General features: G+C 40.0%; 2 protein-coding genes across 2 annotated transcripts in view; both read right to left on the reverse strand.

The window, feature by feature from the left end:
* Positions 1 to 16,206, reverse strand: part of has3 (hyaluronan synthase 3) — a 205,029-nt gene that overhangs the window by 64,654 nt on the left and 124,169 nt on the right. The window lies entirely within an intron of this gene.
* LOC128359476 (fibroin heavy chain-like) lies at positions 3,243 to 4,038 on the reverse strand. The gene is made up of 4 exons (XM_053319968.1): positions 4,034 to 4,038; positions 3,891 to 3,949; positions 3,359 to 3,783; positions 3,243 to 3,287 (listed from the first exon to the last, which is right to left on the reverse strand). The coding sequence occupies exons 1-3, from the start codon at positions 4,036 to 4,038 to the stop codon at positions 3,371 to 3,373; spliced, it is 477 nt and encodes a 158-aa protein (XP_053175943.1). The 3' UTR covers positions 3,243 to 3,287; positions 3,359 to 3,370.

The following is a 16,206-nucleotide window of genomic DNA, read 5'->3' on the forward strand; positions in this document are numbered from 1 at the left end:
TGAAGTTGATAAAAAAAGATCTAACACAACAAATAGTGATAATATATGTATTATTACAGTTTTTATGATGAGTCTTAATGGAACAGTCATTTTTGACTGGAAACACAAAAATTGTTTAACATGAAATGAACACAACATGAGGGTGGGAATCTTGAAGGAAAGGTTTCAATTTAGACATTAGCCTGTTGGTCTCTACTCTGTTCCTCTTCATCCTCTCCCAACTTTGGAGTTTGTTTGCTTTTTGTTTTTAATGAAGAAAAATGAAAAACACTACAAATACTATTTTTCATATCATCAAATTCGAATCGAAATAGATTGAAATAAACAATTAATTGATTTACTGATAGGCATTGTGTATCAAAGCTTGTTATATGTTATTCGTCTGTGCCGTAGACCTCCATTATAATCCAAAATCTATTAAAAATACATCAATGTCCCGGAATGTTGCACTGGGTGACATATTCCTTCATTACAATGAAGATACACACTGTAGTTTATTTTGACTCAATCACACATACACCTTCCTGCTGCCAGAAACCCTTGGTTCCAACATTTTCTGAAAGACATTCCCCCACAGTGCCTTCCAAATGAACTCACCTTAACATTTTAAGTAGGGCTGTCAAACGATTAATTATTTAATTGCGATTAATCACAGGATTTCCATAGTTAATCGCGATTAATCGCACTTTGAATTGCATGTTTAAAATCCTGTTATTTTACATTTCAAGGCAGTTTTAAGCCCATAAGGAATTTCTTACCAGAGTGTCTTAACTGGGAATCGATCACACTGCGACTCCCAAACTCCAAAATGGTCCTTTGGTGGAGCTGAGGCTCGCTTGGCTGCACCTGGGTGTTTAGCGTGGAGGTGCTAACTCAAACTCGACGTACTCCGGTGGTAGTTAAACTCCGTTTAACACAGGCATTTTACTTTTGACTTGTCAACTGAACCGTCTCGAAGCCGTTCAAAAGTCCAGTAGCTCTCTTACTTTCCATGACCGCGTACTCCAGTGTTAGTTAAACTCGACGTACTCCGGTGGTAGTTAAACTCGACGTACTTCAGTGGTAGTTAAACTCCGTTTGACACAGGTTGCATTTTACTTTTGACTTGTCAACTGAACCGTCTCGAAATGTTTTAAAGTTAAACAAGCCGTTCAAAAGTCCAGTAGCTCTCTTACTTTCCATCACCGCGGTAGGTTTATTGCAGGAGGCCACTTCAAAGCATAGCGCTACAGCAAGAGGAGCCGTCTACGGGTGAGTAGAAGGGACAAAAAGGCTTGCAAAATTGAAAATGCGATTAAAAAAAAATGAACGCGTTATGGATTGCATTAATTTGATCGCAATTAACGCGTTAACGCTGACAGCCCTAATTTTAAGCAGAGGGTCAACTAGCAGGCTCTGAAAAGATTTTAAAAACTCAGGTATCAGGCCATCGGGCCACGGGGCCTTGTTATTTTGCAGTTCGTTAATAGCAGCAATGACTTCCTCTCAAGAGATGGGACTGTTTAATAGATCTTTCTGGGTCTGAGAAGCCTGAGGTAGATTGATGGCTGACAGAAAGTTCTGCATCAGGGCCTCAGACTGAGGCTCAGTTTCAGATTTACACAAAGATTCATAAAACACTTGAAAGCATCTGTTGATATCCTTACTATAATGGACTATTTTACCTGTCTCATCTTTTATTGATGAAATAGCCTGTGAGTCAGACCTAGTCCTAACTAAATTTGCCAAGTATTTACTGGACTTATTCCCAAATTCATACAATCTGTGTTTATCAAAAAACAGGGATTTCTGAGCCTCTGCTGACATGAGTGTATCCAGAGCTGCTATTGTGGTATCACTTTGAGACCTTAATATTAAATTCTCTCTGGAGCTTATTTAATTGTTGTTCCAGATTCTGCTGTTCTGCCTGCTTCTTGTGTTTGAGATGAGCAGAAAAAGATATTGTAATGCCCCTAGACACAGCTTTAGCAGTCTCCCGAAGCACATTAGGAGAGACTTCTGGGGTATCATTCTCGGCCAAAAAGAGCTTGAACTGCTCTGTAAAATATTATATGAAATCAGGATTTTTCTAAGTTGAACAGTGAAGGTTTGAATTTGAGCACTGACCCATCACCAAGCTACCATTGACACGTATTTTAACAGGAAACTCCTCTTAAAATGCACAGAAGTTTCAAATATTATACAACTACACTAAAGCAAGCAATCATATACAACAGCAGTTAAAAATTTAGTCTTGGTGATAATTTTATAAAATAGGTTAAAGTTATACAATAAACCTCAAGCTGCAGTGATGACTAATAGGTTAAGATCAGAATGTTTCCCTACATATAGAGGTACAAGACAGGGTTGCCCCTTATCACTGCTCCTATTTGCAGTGGCCATCAGAATGGCAACCTCTATTCATGGCTTTCAAGTCAGACAAATGTCAAAATAACTTTGTATGCTGATGTTGGTTTTCTTATGCAACCCTGAGACATCAGTTCCAGCTCTCATTAGGATGATTCACATTTAGATTGTGACTTTAAACAATACTTAACACTATGCCACCATTTCCTTTTAAGTGGCGACCATGTGGTTTCTCTAGGTATCACTCCAAAAAAAAAAAAAAAAAAAAAGTAAAAGATTAAAATGCTGAATTCAGATGTTAAGATTTTCAACTTATGTTGACTGTTTTTAAATGACAATTCACCACTTTTGTTAAACTACATGCACATTCATAATTGTAAGCCACTTAGAAATCCTGTTATACTGGAACATTGTTATGCACAGCATTTCTCACCTTTAATCTTCATAAGTTAACTCGGGCATCTGTGCCATAGCTACCATCCATACAATATGCTTCCCTAGAGGACCTGAATCACACCACAAACTTCCAATTTAAATGTGAAACAGTGAGAATATTCTAGGTGAAAAGAGCTATGGAATATGATATATGTATGCAAGTATGATATAGCACCATGCATGAGTGAGCCTTTTGCTCTGCAACACCATGCTTGTGGGAAACTCTTAAACCCCTTTCAGGAAAGTCTTTTGGTCTCATTCTTCATGTCCAGTAGAAGTTACTTGGAACAAAAAAAAATAAATAAATAAAAAAATGCTGGAGATAAAGTGATTCTAAACCATTTTCCTCAGATGGAAATTTAAAAGTGTTTGGTAATCTCACCTACAATAAAGGCAGTGATCATACTGGTACAAACAACCCTTGAGACAAGAATTAAAAAAGGCTGTCATGACAGCCACAATTTATTTGCATTTGTTGATGAACAGTTGAGTCATCTGGACCAGACCTGAAAAAGCAGAGACTTTAGTCAGTCAACTATCAATAAACAACAAACAGATTGAGCAAATGGTGCCTTACCAGAGAGTCCTTTTAGTAGCCACCTTTGGCTGGTGCTTTAGCAGGATAGTTCTGGTTTGAGGCTTCAGTGACTACAAGACCAGGCTCTCCTGGGGTATAGCGAGTTTTAGTATACATTGCTCTTCCTCGCTGGTACCTTGAGCGAGAGCTGGAGGCGTAGACTGGCTCCAGATCAGACACGTCACTGAAGACCGCCTCTGGGTTTTCATCCCCAGCATCAGAGCTGGTAACAAAGCCGTAAGAGGCTCCCCCTGCAGAACCACTACCTGCACTAGCATAGCCACCATATCCATAGCCACCACCTAGAGCACCACTGTCATACCCACTGGGCTGAGAAGCTGGATAAGCAGCCCCATATGAGGAGACCACAGGGCTGTAATAGCGCACAGACCGCCAGCCTGGGTCAGCAGCACCTGAGCCATATTCTGTGGAGACACAGGATTCTGTTTTAGCAGTAACTAGCATTCATCACAGGATGTTGAGAGTAGCATACAGAGGTTTTAGTGTCTGATTTCAGTAGTTCTTGGCTTACTTTTCCCTGCAGGGACACAAGAGATGCTTCCAATCAGCAGGCATGAAATCCACAACAGCCTAAAAAGAGAAATTTGGTTTTGAGTTGAGATTTCATCTCAACTCAAAACTCGAACATTTAAGAATATACAGTAAATTACATACCTCATCCTTGTGTAGTTAGGTGGATAAACTCAGGATAGAGTTGAAGCTAATTTGTGGCTTCTTCCCAACAGGCTGTACATTTAAAATGAGATCATGATTAGCACTTACAATTACAGTCAGTATTGTAGCCCAGACAAAACCAATTTCCTACCTGCTAACAAAGCAGCAAACCTTTCCAAACAGGAGCTCTGCTGTAGTGTCTTCATGAACGAAGATTTGCTTTTAAATGATTCTCAATGCTGTGGGGATTGATTGCTCATTAGTAACAGATGGTGATAAAGGAGATCTGGAGTGTGGGTTAATTAACCTGCACGTTAAGAAGCAAACAATCAAGTGGGCACCTTGAAGAGTCTAATGTTGGCACATAATTTAGTGTCTGGTTACATTGACCAGTTCCTCCAAATAAGGTGAAAATGTCTATGGACCCTGGAAAAGAAAAAATGGTTTGATGTTCAGATAAAGTGGCATTGCGTTACAGTTAAACACTAATAGTTTGTACTTTGGCTTTTGAATTCATTTAATTTAGAAGGTGTAAGATGAAAGTCTCTACTCTGGTAATTAAAAATATTCAGGAGTGCACCAACTATACATCAATTGTTGTAAAAATGAAGTGCTTTTTAAGTGGGGGAGGGTATGGTACCATGGATGTGTTAGAGCTTATCATTGTATTCCAATTTGATATAAACTATGTTTATGACACTGTTTTACAGTATTGTAATTGTATTGGTTATTTGAACAATGTTTGGTTATATTAACAAGTATTATGTGACTACCTGCAAGCTGACCTGAGGCCTGTACTACGATTCGTAGTACAGGCCTTCGTAGTCTACGGAGCTGGATTAACATATACCCAGGATATCTCTCCGTTACCTGGGTTGACTTACCCAGACAGTCGCAATCCTGATAAACGGTACTATGAAGCTGGTTATCAACTCGGTAATTTAACGCAGGATTTTCCAATCTTGGTCACTGCACGCTCACATAAAGGGATGGTGTTTGCAGTATCTGACCAATCGCAAACATGGAGCAACCCTGCAGAGCAGACTTCTTTACCATGGAGGAGCACACAATTATTCTTCAAAAATATGAAGAATTCAAACACATCATCCAGACCAATGGGTAAAATTGGTGAGACAATATTAATTAATCGGACAATAAACGGACAGCACTCTGATCACTCAATTTCACCTTATTACGGTACAGACGTTTGGGGCAGAGCGCTTCCTCACTGCCCTTCCTTTCGTTGCAACATTAAGTTAGTTTAAGTTTAGTATTTGGCGCACAGGTGGTCGAGTGGTTGGATCGCGTGCCATGTGCGCAACCGACCCCGGTTTGAATCCCAATCGGGGGTCCTTTGCTGTATGTCGCGCCCCCCTCTGTCTCCCCTGTTTCCTGTCAGTCTACTGATGAATAAAGGTGTCTATGCCAACAAAATCTTAAAAAAAAAAAAAAAAAAAGTTTGTTTAATATTCAACATTCATTTGACATTCAAAATACAAACCTATTATGCAGTGCAACCATTTGAGTGAATGATGTCAAACCAACTGTATAACATACAGACTAATATCCCTCATGTGCTTCAAGGATTATTTTTTAAATATATATTTTGGTCAATTAAAAAATATGAATACAATTCTGCTTTTCTGCTTTTCTGCACTTTTGTAGCGATTACTCTCAAGATGTTCTTATTGAGTCTTTTTGTCAGGTTTCCTGACACAAGTTCTGAAACTGGAGTGGTGGTAAGGTTATTTATTTATTCTAATTGTAAAAAAAATTATGAAAAGATATATTTGTAAAATAAGCCTTGAGGCATATGAGGGATATTAGTCTGTATGTTATACAGTTGGTTTGATATCATTCACTCAAATGGTTGAAGCGCATAATAGGTTTCTATTTTGAATGTCAAATGAATGTTGAATATTAAACTAGCTTAATGTCGCTTGAAAATACCTTTCATATAGTTTTAACCTCTCATGATCCGCGCACCAATGTCGACAGGATCTTTTAAGAATGGGAAGGCCATTTTCTAAGAGAAGTGATTGGTCAGGAGGTGGTGCTTTTATACTCATTGATCTCTTATCCAGAACATAAACTGCTCCGGAGCAGGTTAGCCGTTCAGCATAAGTTACCATGGTGATTTACCCCGTAAGAACTGAACCAGCGTCGTAGGACGGACAACCCAGGGTTAACCCTGAAGTTACCTCGATAAGAGAAATCCAGCTTTGTAGTACAGGCCTCAGGAGTGTCCTGCTGGCCTAATGCTTAGGGAGTATACCAAATAACTGCAAGGTCCACAGCCATGTTGCATGTTATATCGCTCTGTCTCTCACTGTCTGCCAAATAAAGGCAAAAAGTCTGACAAAAGTGGAAGACTATTAGCATGCTTGACAAAGTTCTTCTAAACTATTTTCAACAAATAATCAAATGTTAAGAACCCAGATTTTCAACTTGTGTAGACAGGAATTATTTTAAATATGACAATGCACCACTTTGGTCAATAATCCTAAACTACATGCACATTCATAATAGTAAAAAGCCACTTAGAAACCCTGTTATATTGGATATAGGTACATTGTTAATGCACAGCATGTTTCACCTTCAATCTTTAAGTTATAAACTCAGGAATCTGTTCCACAGCTACCCTCCATACCATATGATATGCTTCCTGATCACACCACAAACTTCCACCCTCAGTTTGGTTGTCTGAGTCTCAAGTACAAAAGCTCTGTATCATGGAAGGGGAAATTAAGCCTCTTGCTCTGCCACACAATGCTTATGGAACAGACTTCCTAAACATCTTGGGGAAGCACAGAGCATGGTTTGTTTTAAGAGCCTAAAACCCTCTTCAGAAAGGGTTCATCTTAATTCCTGTCTGTTTTTAAACACTGTAGGCCTTGGAGAGTCACTGAATTAAGTGCAATACTTGTATATACTGTAATACTGTATTTGGGCAAAGTGCTTTTCGCTGCTCATACAGCAGTAGGTTGTGTCCTCTGGCATTTTTATGAGTCTCTTTCTGCAGTTTGCTCAGTGATAAGTATAAAAGAAATTTCAGACTGACACCTTTGCTGGACATATTCAGTCAGATGCACTGCTGCAAATGGCAGACCTTCATATTGCAGCATTGTCATGAGGCCAACACTGCATTTGTCAGTTGCATCATAAATGTGGCCTGGACTGTGATGCAGAACTGACAAGTGAGGATAACCAATGTAAGTTCTTAAGATGGAGTGAGACAGTGGTCATGTTCCTGCAGGCAGCTTATTAAACCTTCCAAATATCAGAAGTTGTCTCTCAAAAGTAATGCAATACAATCAGTACAAGAAAGTCCAAAGGTTTGTTAAAACCAGTTTATTAGTCAGATTTACAAGTCCCGAGCAGCATGGAGACCTGCAAGGTAAGAAACTCAGTAAATAAAGTGCACTGTAAATACTGAGAATATGCATTAGTGAGTTGTACCTTACCACAAGTTGCTCTCAGTAGCCACCTTTGGCTGGTGCTTTAGCAGGATAGTTCTGGTTGGAGGCTTCAGTGATTACAGGACCAGGCTCTCCTGGGGTGTAGCGAGTTTTAGTATACATTGCTCTTCCTCGCTGGTACCTTGAGCGAGAGCTGAAGGCGTAGACTGGCTCCAGATCTGACACGTCACTGAAGACCGCCTCTGGTGTTTCATCACCAGCATCAGAGCTGGTAACAAAGCCGTAAGAGGCATCCCCTGCAGAACCACTACCTGAGCTAGCATAGCCACCATATCCATAGCCGCCACCTAGAGCACCACTGTTATAACCACTGGGCTGAGAAGCTGGATAAGCAGCCCCATATGAGGAGACCACAGGGCTGTAATAGCGCACAGACCGCCAGCCTGGGTCAGCAGCACCTGAGCCATATTCTGTGGAGACACAGGATTCTGTTTTAGCAGTAACTAGCATTCATCACAGGATGTTGAGAGTAGCATACAGAGGTTTTAGTGTCTGATTTCAGTAGTTCTTGGCTTACTTTTCCCTGCAGGGACACAAGAGATGCTTCCAATCAGCAGGCATGAAATCCACAACAGCCTAAAAAGAGAAATTTGGTTTTGAGTCAAGATTCTGGTAACATTTAAAGAATATACAGTAAATTACATACCTCATCCTTGTGTAGTTAAGTGGATAAATTCAGGTTAGAGTTGAAGCTAATTTGTGGATTCTTCCCAACAGGCTGTACATTTAAAATGAGATCATGATTAGTAATATTAGTTACAATTACAGTCAGTATTGTAGCCCAGACAAAACCAATTTCCTACCTGCTAACAAAGCAGCAAACCTTCCAAACAGGAGCTCTGCTGTAGTGTCACTATTAACTCAGATCTGCTTTTAAATGATTCTCAATGCTGTGGGGATTGATTGCTCATTAGTAACAGCTGGTGATAAAGGAGATCTGGAGTGTGGGTTAATTAACCTGCATGTTCAGAAACAAACAATTAACTTAAGTGGACATCTTGAAGGAAAGGTGCCTCTTTGTAGCATTTTGTTCTCTGCTCTGTTCCTCTTAATCCTCTCCCAACTTCGGAATTGATTTACTGATAGGCATTGTGTATCAAAGCCTGATATATGCTATTGGTCTGTGCTGTAGACCTCCTTTGTTGTCCAAAATCTATTAAAAATACATCAATGTCCCGGAATGTTGCACTGGGTGACATATTCCTTCATTACAATGAAGATACACACTGTAGTTTATTTTGACTCAATCACACATACACCTTCCTGCTGCCAGAAATCCTTGGTTCCAAACATTTTCTGTAAGACATTCCCCCATAGTGCCTTCCAGATGAACTCACCTCTCCATTGACACAACCCACATGTTGCAAATGTGTTCATCTGAATTGGTTTGAAACTCACTGCTGTTTAACCATTGTTGGGATGTGAAGTTTGACTATTAGCAATAATGAATATTTTTTAAGACAATAATTCATCATTAAAAATCAATACAATTGTAAATATGAATCAATGATCACAGGGCATCACCCTGAGGTCAGAGACTAATAACCAAACAGTCAATATAACCTCACAAAGGCTGTTCAATTAAAAATGTCACTGCTGAGAAGTATGAACTTTTCTAAGTTGAACAGTGAAGGTTTGAATTTGAGCACTGACCCATCACCATGTATGCAATACATCACAGGAAGATCATTTAATCCACAAGTTTATTCACTTTTGCAATATCAATTATAAATCAGTAATAATAATAATGCATTTTATTTAAAGGCACCTTTCAAAGCACTCAAGGGCACCTTACAAGGCACATATGACACAACAACAGTACATCAAACAATATAAATCAGGTGACATTTAGTGCAAAGATAAAGAATATGAATGTGACTACAAAGTGCATTAGTACAATAAATAAACAAGAATGTGATTGCATAGTCAGTGAGAGACAGAGTATGCCACTCTGAATAGGTGCGTTTTCAGGCGGGATTTAAAGATAGAGACAGAGTCTGAAGTGCGAATGTCTGGTGGGAGAGAGTTCCATAGGCGGGGGCAGATCGGCTGAAGGCTCTTGACACCATGATAGTTAAATTGGCAGATGGGGCGAAGAGCTGGTTGGCAGATGAGGATCAGAGAGTTCGAGAAGGTGTGTAGTGCTACAATCAATAACTACAAAGCAAGCAATCGTAAATATATGGCACTAGTTAAGGTGTGTTTGGGGTCTAGTTAGTTACATAACTCTTTCAATAAGTGCTCCTTCCTATGCGTTGTGCTGAAATTTCACTGACCACTATCCGTGATAATGACTAATGCTATAGCCATTAAAACAGTTCTGCACCAGCTATGCGTAAACTGGCATTGTAGCATGTGTAAGTTAGGTCTCTACTGGATTACTGTGTTGTAAAAACATGCAATTAATGAAAAATGCTGTTTTACCATTAGTGACCTGACATTTTGTGATTTAAACCAACCATAGGAGCATGTGTAAATATGTTACTTATGTCTGACGCAAGCTTTAATGTTAGGAATGCATGAATTAGTAATGTAAGTTTGAGCACAAGTGGTTTATCAGTTGTACTTGCAATAAGCCAAACTATTCAGATGCACCTGGGACATATCTACAGGAGCCCCCCAGCTGCTGGAGAGATGCATCTACACCACTCTGAAGCAGCCAAATTGAGCCAAGTGAGTCATTTAGGGTATCTGCTGTTGATATTATTGAATGTTGCAATTAGATGTAATCTAAGTTTAAGTGCAGTACAATGACAGATGTTTGAATACAGCTACAGGTCAAGCAATTCCCAGCAGGTAATATCTATCCATTCTTTGGCCCACATTCACATCATAGACCAAAGTCAGGACCAATTGTGTACCCAAGTTTTCAGTCAACGTACAAGAGGGTTTCAAAGATTTTTTTTTTACAAAGCCAGTTTATTAGTGTTGGATGTACAATTCAGGACAGCATGTAGACCTGCAAGGTAAGAAACTCAGTAAGTAAAGTGCACTGTAAATACTGAGAATATGCATTAGTGAGTTGTACCTTACCACAAGTTGCTCTCAGTAGCCACCTTTGGCTGGTGCTTTAGCAGGATAGTTCTGGTTGGAGGCTTCAGTGACTACAAGACCAGGCTCTCCTGGGGTGTAGCGAGTTTTAGTATACATTGCTCTTCCTCGCTGGTACCTTGAGCGAGAGCTGAAGGCGTAGACTGGCTCCAGATCAGACACATCACTGAAGACCGCCTCTGGGGTTTCATCACCAGCATCAGAGCTGGTAACAAAGCCGTAAGAGGCATCCCCTGCAGAACCACTACCTGCGGTAGCATAGCCACCATATCCATAGCCGCCACCTAGAGCACCACTGTTATACCCACTGGGCTGAGAAGCTGGATAAGCAGCCCCATATGAGGAGACCACAGGGCTGTAATAGCGCACAGACCGCCAGCCTGGGTCAGCAGCACCTGAGCCAGCAGCACCTGAGCCATATTCTGTGGAGACACAGGATTTTGTTTTAGCAGTAACTAGCATTCATCACAGGATGTTTAGAGTAGCATACAGAGGTTTTTAGTGTCTGATTTCAGTGGTTCTTGGCTTACTTTTCCCTGCAGGGACACAAGAGATGCTTCCAATCAGCAGGCATGAAATCCACAACAGCCTAAAAAGAGAAATTTGGTTTTTAGTCAAGATTCTGGTAACATTTAAAGAATATACAGTAAATTACATACCTCATCCTTGTGTAGTTAGGTGGATAAATTCAGGTTAGAGTTGAAGCTAATGGGTGGCTTCTTCCCAACAGGCTGTACATTTAAAATGAGATCATGATTAGCAACAATAGTTACAATTACAGTCAGTATTGTAGCCCAGACCAAACCAATTTCCTACCTGCTAACAAAGCAGCAAACCTTCCAAACAGGAGCTCTGCTGTAGTGTCTTCATGAACTAAGAACTGCTTTTAAATGATCCTCAATGCTGTGGGGATTGATTGCTCATTAGTAACAGCTGGTGGTAAAGGAGATCAGAGGCCTGTACTACGAAGCTGGATTAACCTATCCAGGATATCTCTCCGTTACCTGGGTTGACTTATCCAGATATTTGCAGTCTAGGATAAGCAGTACTACGAAGCTGGATATCAACTCGGTAAATCAACCCAGGGTTTACCAATCTGGATCTCTGCACGCTCACATAAAGGGGAGGTCTTTGCAGCGTCTGATCAATCACAAACATGGAGAAACCCTGCAGAGCAGACTACTTTACCATGGAGGAGCAGACAATTATTCTTCAACAATATGAAGAATTCAAACACATCATCCAGGCCAAAAGCAACACTGTTGATGCAGCAAAAGCCAGGAAGGAATGCTGGCAGAAAATTGCCGACTCTGTTAATGTGTAAATTCATGAGATCATACAATATTAATTTATCGGACAATATAAACGGACAGCACTCTGATCACACAATGTCACTTTATTACGGCACAGACGTTTGGGGCAGAGCGCTTCCTCAGTGCCCTTCCTTTCATAAGAGACATTAAGTTAATTTAATATTCAACATTCAAAATACAAACCTATTATGCGCTTCAACCATTTGAGTGAATGATTTCAAACCAACTGTATAACATACAGACTTACATCCCTCATGTGCCTCAATGATTATTTTCTAAATATACATTTTGGTCAATTAAAAAATTGCATCTATCACTAAAAACTCTTTCTCTCCTAAGCGCTCCTCTCATGATCCGCACACCAATGTTGACAGCCAGGATCTTTTAAGAATGGGCAGGTCATTTTCTAAGAGAGCTGATTGGTCAGGAGGTGGTGCTTTTATACTCATTGATCTCTTATCCAGAACATAAACTGCTCCGGAGCAGGTTAGCCGTTCAGCATAAGTTACCATGGTGATTTACCCCGGTAAGAAGTGAACCAGCTTCGTAGTACGGAAAACCCAGGGTTAACCCTGAAGTTATCTCGATAAGAGAAAATCCAGCTTCGTAGTACAGACCTCTGAGGCCAGAGGCCTGTACTACGAAGCTGGATTAACCTATCCAGGATCTCTCTCCGTTACCTGGGTTGATTTAACCAGATATTCGCAGTCCAGGATAAGCGGTACTACGAAGCTGGATATCAACTCGGTAAATCAACCCAGGGTTTTCCAATCTGGATCTCTGCGCGTTCACATAAAGGGGAGGTGTTTGCAGCGTCTGACCAATCACAAACATGCAGAAACCCTGCAGAGCAGCCTACTTTACCATGGAGGAGCAGACAATTATTATTCATCAATATGAAGAATTCAAACATCATCCAGGCCAAAAGCAACTCTGATGATGCAGCAGCAAAAGCCAGGAAGGAATGCTGGCAGAAAATTGCTGACTCTGTTAATGTTTAAATTCATGAGATCATACAATATTAATTTATCAGACAATATAAACGGACAGCACTCTGATCACACAATGTCACTTTATTACGGTACAGACGTTTGGGGCAGAGCACTTCCTCAGTGCCCTTCCTTTCATAGCGACATTAAGTTAGTTTAATATTCAACATTCAAAATACAAACCTATCATGCGCTTCAACCATTTGAGTGAATGATTTCAAACCAACTGTATAACATACAGAATAATATCCCTCATGTGTCTCAAGGCTTATTTTACAAATATATATTTTCGTCAATTTTTTACAATTACAATAAATAAATACAGTTATTATGCTCCCTGATACTTTGATCTCAGGATGTCAAACCTACAGAATAATATCCCCCACGTGCCTCAATGATTATTTTTTAAATATATTTTGGTCAATTAAAAAATTGCATCTATCACTAAAAACTCTTTCTCTCCTAAGCGCTCCTCTCGCGATCCACGCACCAATGTTGACAGGATCTTTTAAGAATGGGCAGGTCATTTTCTAAGAGAACTGATTGGTCAGGAGGTGGTGCTTTTGTACTCATTGATCTCTTATCCAGAACATAACCTGCTCCGGAGCAGGTTAGCCGTTCAGCATAAGTTACCATGGTGATTTACCCCGGTAAGAAGTGAACCAGCTTCGTAGTACGGAAAACCCAGGGTTAACCCTGAAGTTACCTCGATAAGAGAAAATCCAGCTTCGTAGTACAGGCCTCTGTACTACGAAGCTGGATTTTCTCTTATCGAGGTAACTTCAGGGTTAACCCTGGGTTTTCCGTACTACGAAGCTGCTTAGGAGAGAATGAGCTTTTAGGGATAGATGCAATTTTTTAATTGGCCAAAATATATATTTAAAAAATAATCATTGAGGCACGTGGGGGATATTATTCTGTAGGTTTGACATCCTGAGATCAAAGTGTCAGGGAGCATAATAACGGTATTTATTTATTGTAATTGTAAAAAATTGACGAAAATATATATTTGTAAAATAATCCTTGTGGCACATGAGGGATATTATTCTGTAGGTTATACAGTTGGTTTGAAATCATTCACTCAAATGGTTGTAGCGCATAATAGGTTTGTATTTTGAATGTTGAATATTAAACTAACTTAATGTCTCTTATGAAAGGAAGGGCACTGAGGAAGCGATCTGCCCCAAACGTCTGTGCCGTAATAAAGTGGCATTGTGTGATCAGAGTGCTGTCCGTTTATATTGTCTGATATATTAATATTGTATGATCTTGTGAATTTACACATTAACAGAGTCGGCAATTTTCTGCCAGCATTCCTTCCTGGCTTTTGCTGCAGCATCAGAGATGCTTTTGGCCTGGATGATGTTTGAATTCTTCATATTTATGAAGAATAATTGTCTGCTCCTCCATGGTAAAGTAGGCTGCTCTGCAGGGTTTCTGCATGTTTGTGATTGGTCAGACGCTGCAAACACCTCCCCTTTATGTGAACGCGCACTGATCCAGATTGGAAAACCCTGGGTTGATTTACCGAGTTGATAACCAGCTTCGTAGTACCGCTTATCCTGGACTGCGAAGATCTGGTTAAGTCAACCCAGGTAACGGAGAGAGATCCTGGATAGGTTAATCCAGCTTCGTAGTACAGGCCTCTGGAGTGTGGGTCTTCAAGGAGAGGTGTCAACAAAAGAAGACTGGTCTGTTGAGGTCTTGTTGAAAAGGTGACACATTGCCTCATTTTTGTCCTTAATTTGACCTAAAAAGCAAGTTTTCTCCACAGTTTCATTATATAAAACAAAATGGCAGTGTTGCCATTACCCTGAAGACCTTTGAAAAGTGCAGTATTACCTGATGTGACATTTGAGAAATCTTTTAGTGTAACAGTGATTCCAAAGTGCTGAAGTCTCAATATATCTAGATAAACTTCAGTATCTACGGAGCCCCAGATATGTCATGGGGGGGGGAAATAATAAGAAGTGGCCATGAAATAGCAATTCGTTCCCACAAAGTACTAATTTGTGGCCACAAAATATTAACTCGTTCCCACGAAATAGTAATTTGTGGCCACGAAATATAGCTGTGCACAGCTGGATGAGCAAATCAAGCGCAACTCCTCAAACAGGAACAGCTGTCACACAATGGACAGGGATAGTATGGTAGAGTGTTATTTTAGGCTGGGAATGAAATACAAAGACATTTTGAAAAGCTCGATTTGCTCACCCAGCTGTCCAGTGCACGTTAGACTGTACCTATTTCGTGGCCACAAATTACTATTTCATGGGAACGAATTAATATTTCGTGGCCATAAATTACCTATTCCGTGGCCACAAACTAGTACTTTGTGGGAACGAATTGCTATTTCGTGGCCACATCTTATTATTTTTTTCCCCCCATGACATATCTGGGGCTCCGTAAGTATCACATTATAACGTCAAACTTTTACAACAATATTTGTCAACAATATGCTTCCGTAGTTTGAACTCATGTGGAACCATTAATGTATATACAGTCAATGTTTGGAGCAACAACCTCCAGCAAATCTAATATTAAGGTAACACTGTGATAGAGGACTATAGTTCACCAAATCCTGTGATGTTGAGACATGGTTGTTGAGTTATTTTGAACATTATCTATCAATCAATCAATCAATCAATCAATCTTTATTTATATAGTGCCAAATCAATGAAGAACAAGATTAGAGAAAGTATAGGCGAGAGAAGCACAAAATCAACATTGAAAATAGAAGGTGCAGGACAGGATTCTGTCATTCCCCAACTACAACCCCAGGTTACCTGTGAGATGAGAGCACAGAGAACTCTGGGGAAGAAGTTTAAGTTAGTGAATGCATTAATAGTACATGAATGTAAATGGATAGAGAGGAGCTCTCCCTGGCAGTCTTGGCCTATAGCAGCACAAACTAGGAGCTGGTCCAGGACAATCCTAACCCTATTATTTTAAATATAATTCATATTTAAAATAATTCCAAACTGTCTACACAAGTTGAAGATCTGGGTTCTTAACATTTGACTATTTGGGGTTGAGCATAGTTCAGCGGGTAGAGCACCCGCCCCATGTGTTGAGGCTACAGTCCTCATTGCAGGTGACCCCAGTTCAAATCCCAAGCCGAGCGGTCTTATCCTGCGTGTCATTCCCCCTCTCTCTGCCTGTTTCCTGTCTCTCTCCACTGTCCTGTACATTAAAGGCAAAAAAAGCCTGAAAAAATATACTTTAAAAAAAAACATTTGACTATTTGTTGAACTCAGTTTGAAAATAGTTTAGAAGAACTTTGTCAAGCATGCTTTTGTCAGGCTTTTTGCCTTTATTTGGCAGACAATGAGAGACAGAGC

This window comes from Scomber japonicus, chromosome 5, assembly GCF_027409825.1.
Source record: "Scomber japonicus isolate fScoJap1 chromosome 5, fScoJap1.pri, whole genome shotgun sequence".
Lineage (NCBI taxonomy): Eukaryota > Metazoa > Chordata > Actinopteri > Scombriformes > Scombridae > Scomber > Scomber japonicus.

Excerpts from the sequence above, each read along its gene's own strand:
- LOC128359476 (XM_053319968.1), bottom strand. Across the intron at positions 3,784-3,890 it reads TTGTGTCCCTGCAGGGAAAA|AATATGGCTCAGGTGCTGCT; the intron begins GTAAGCCAAGAA and ends GTGTCTCCACAG.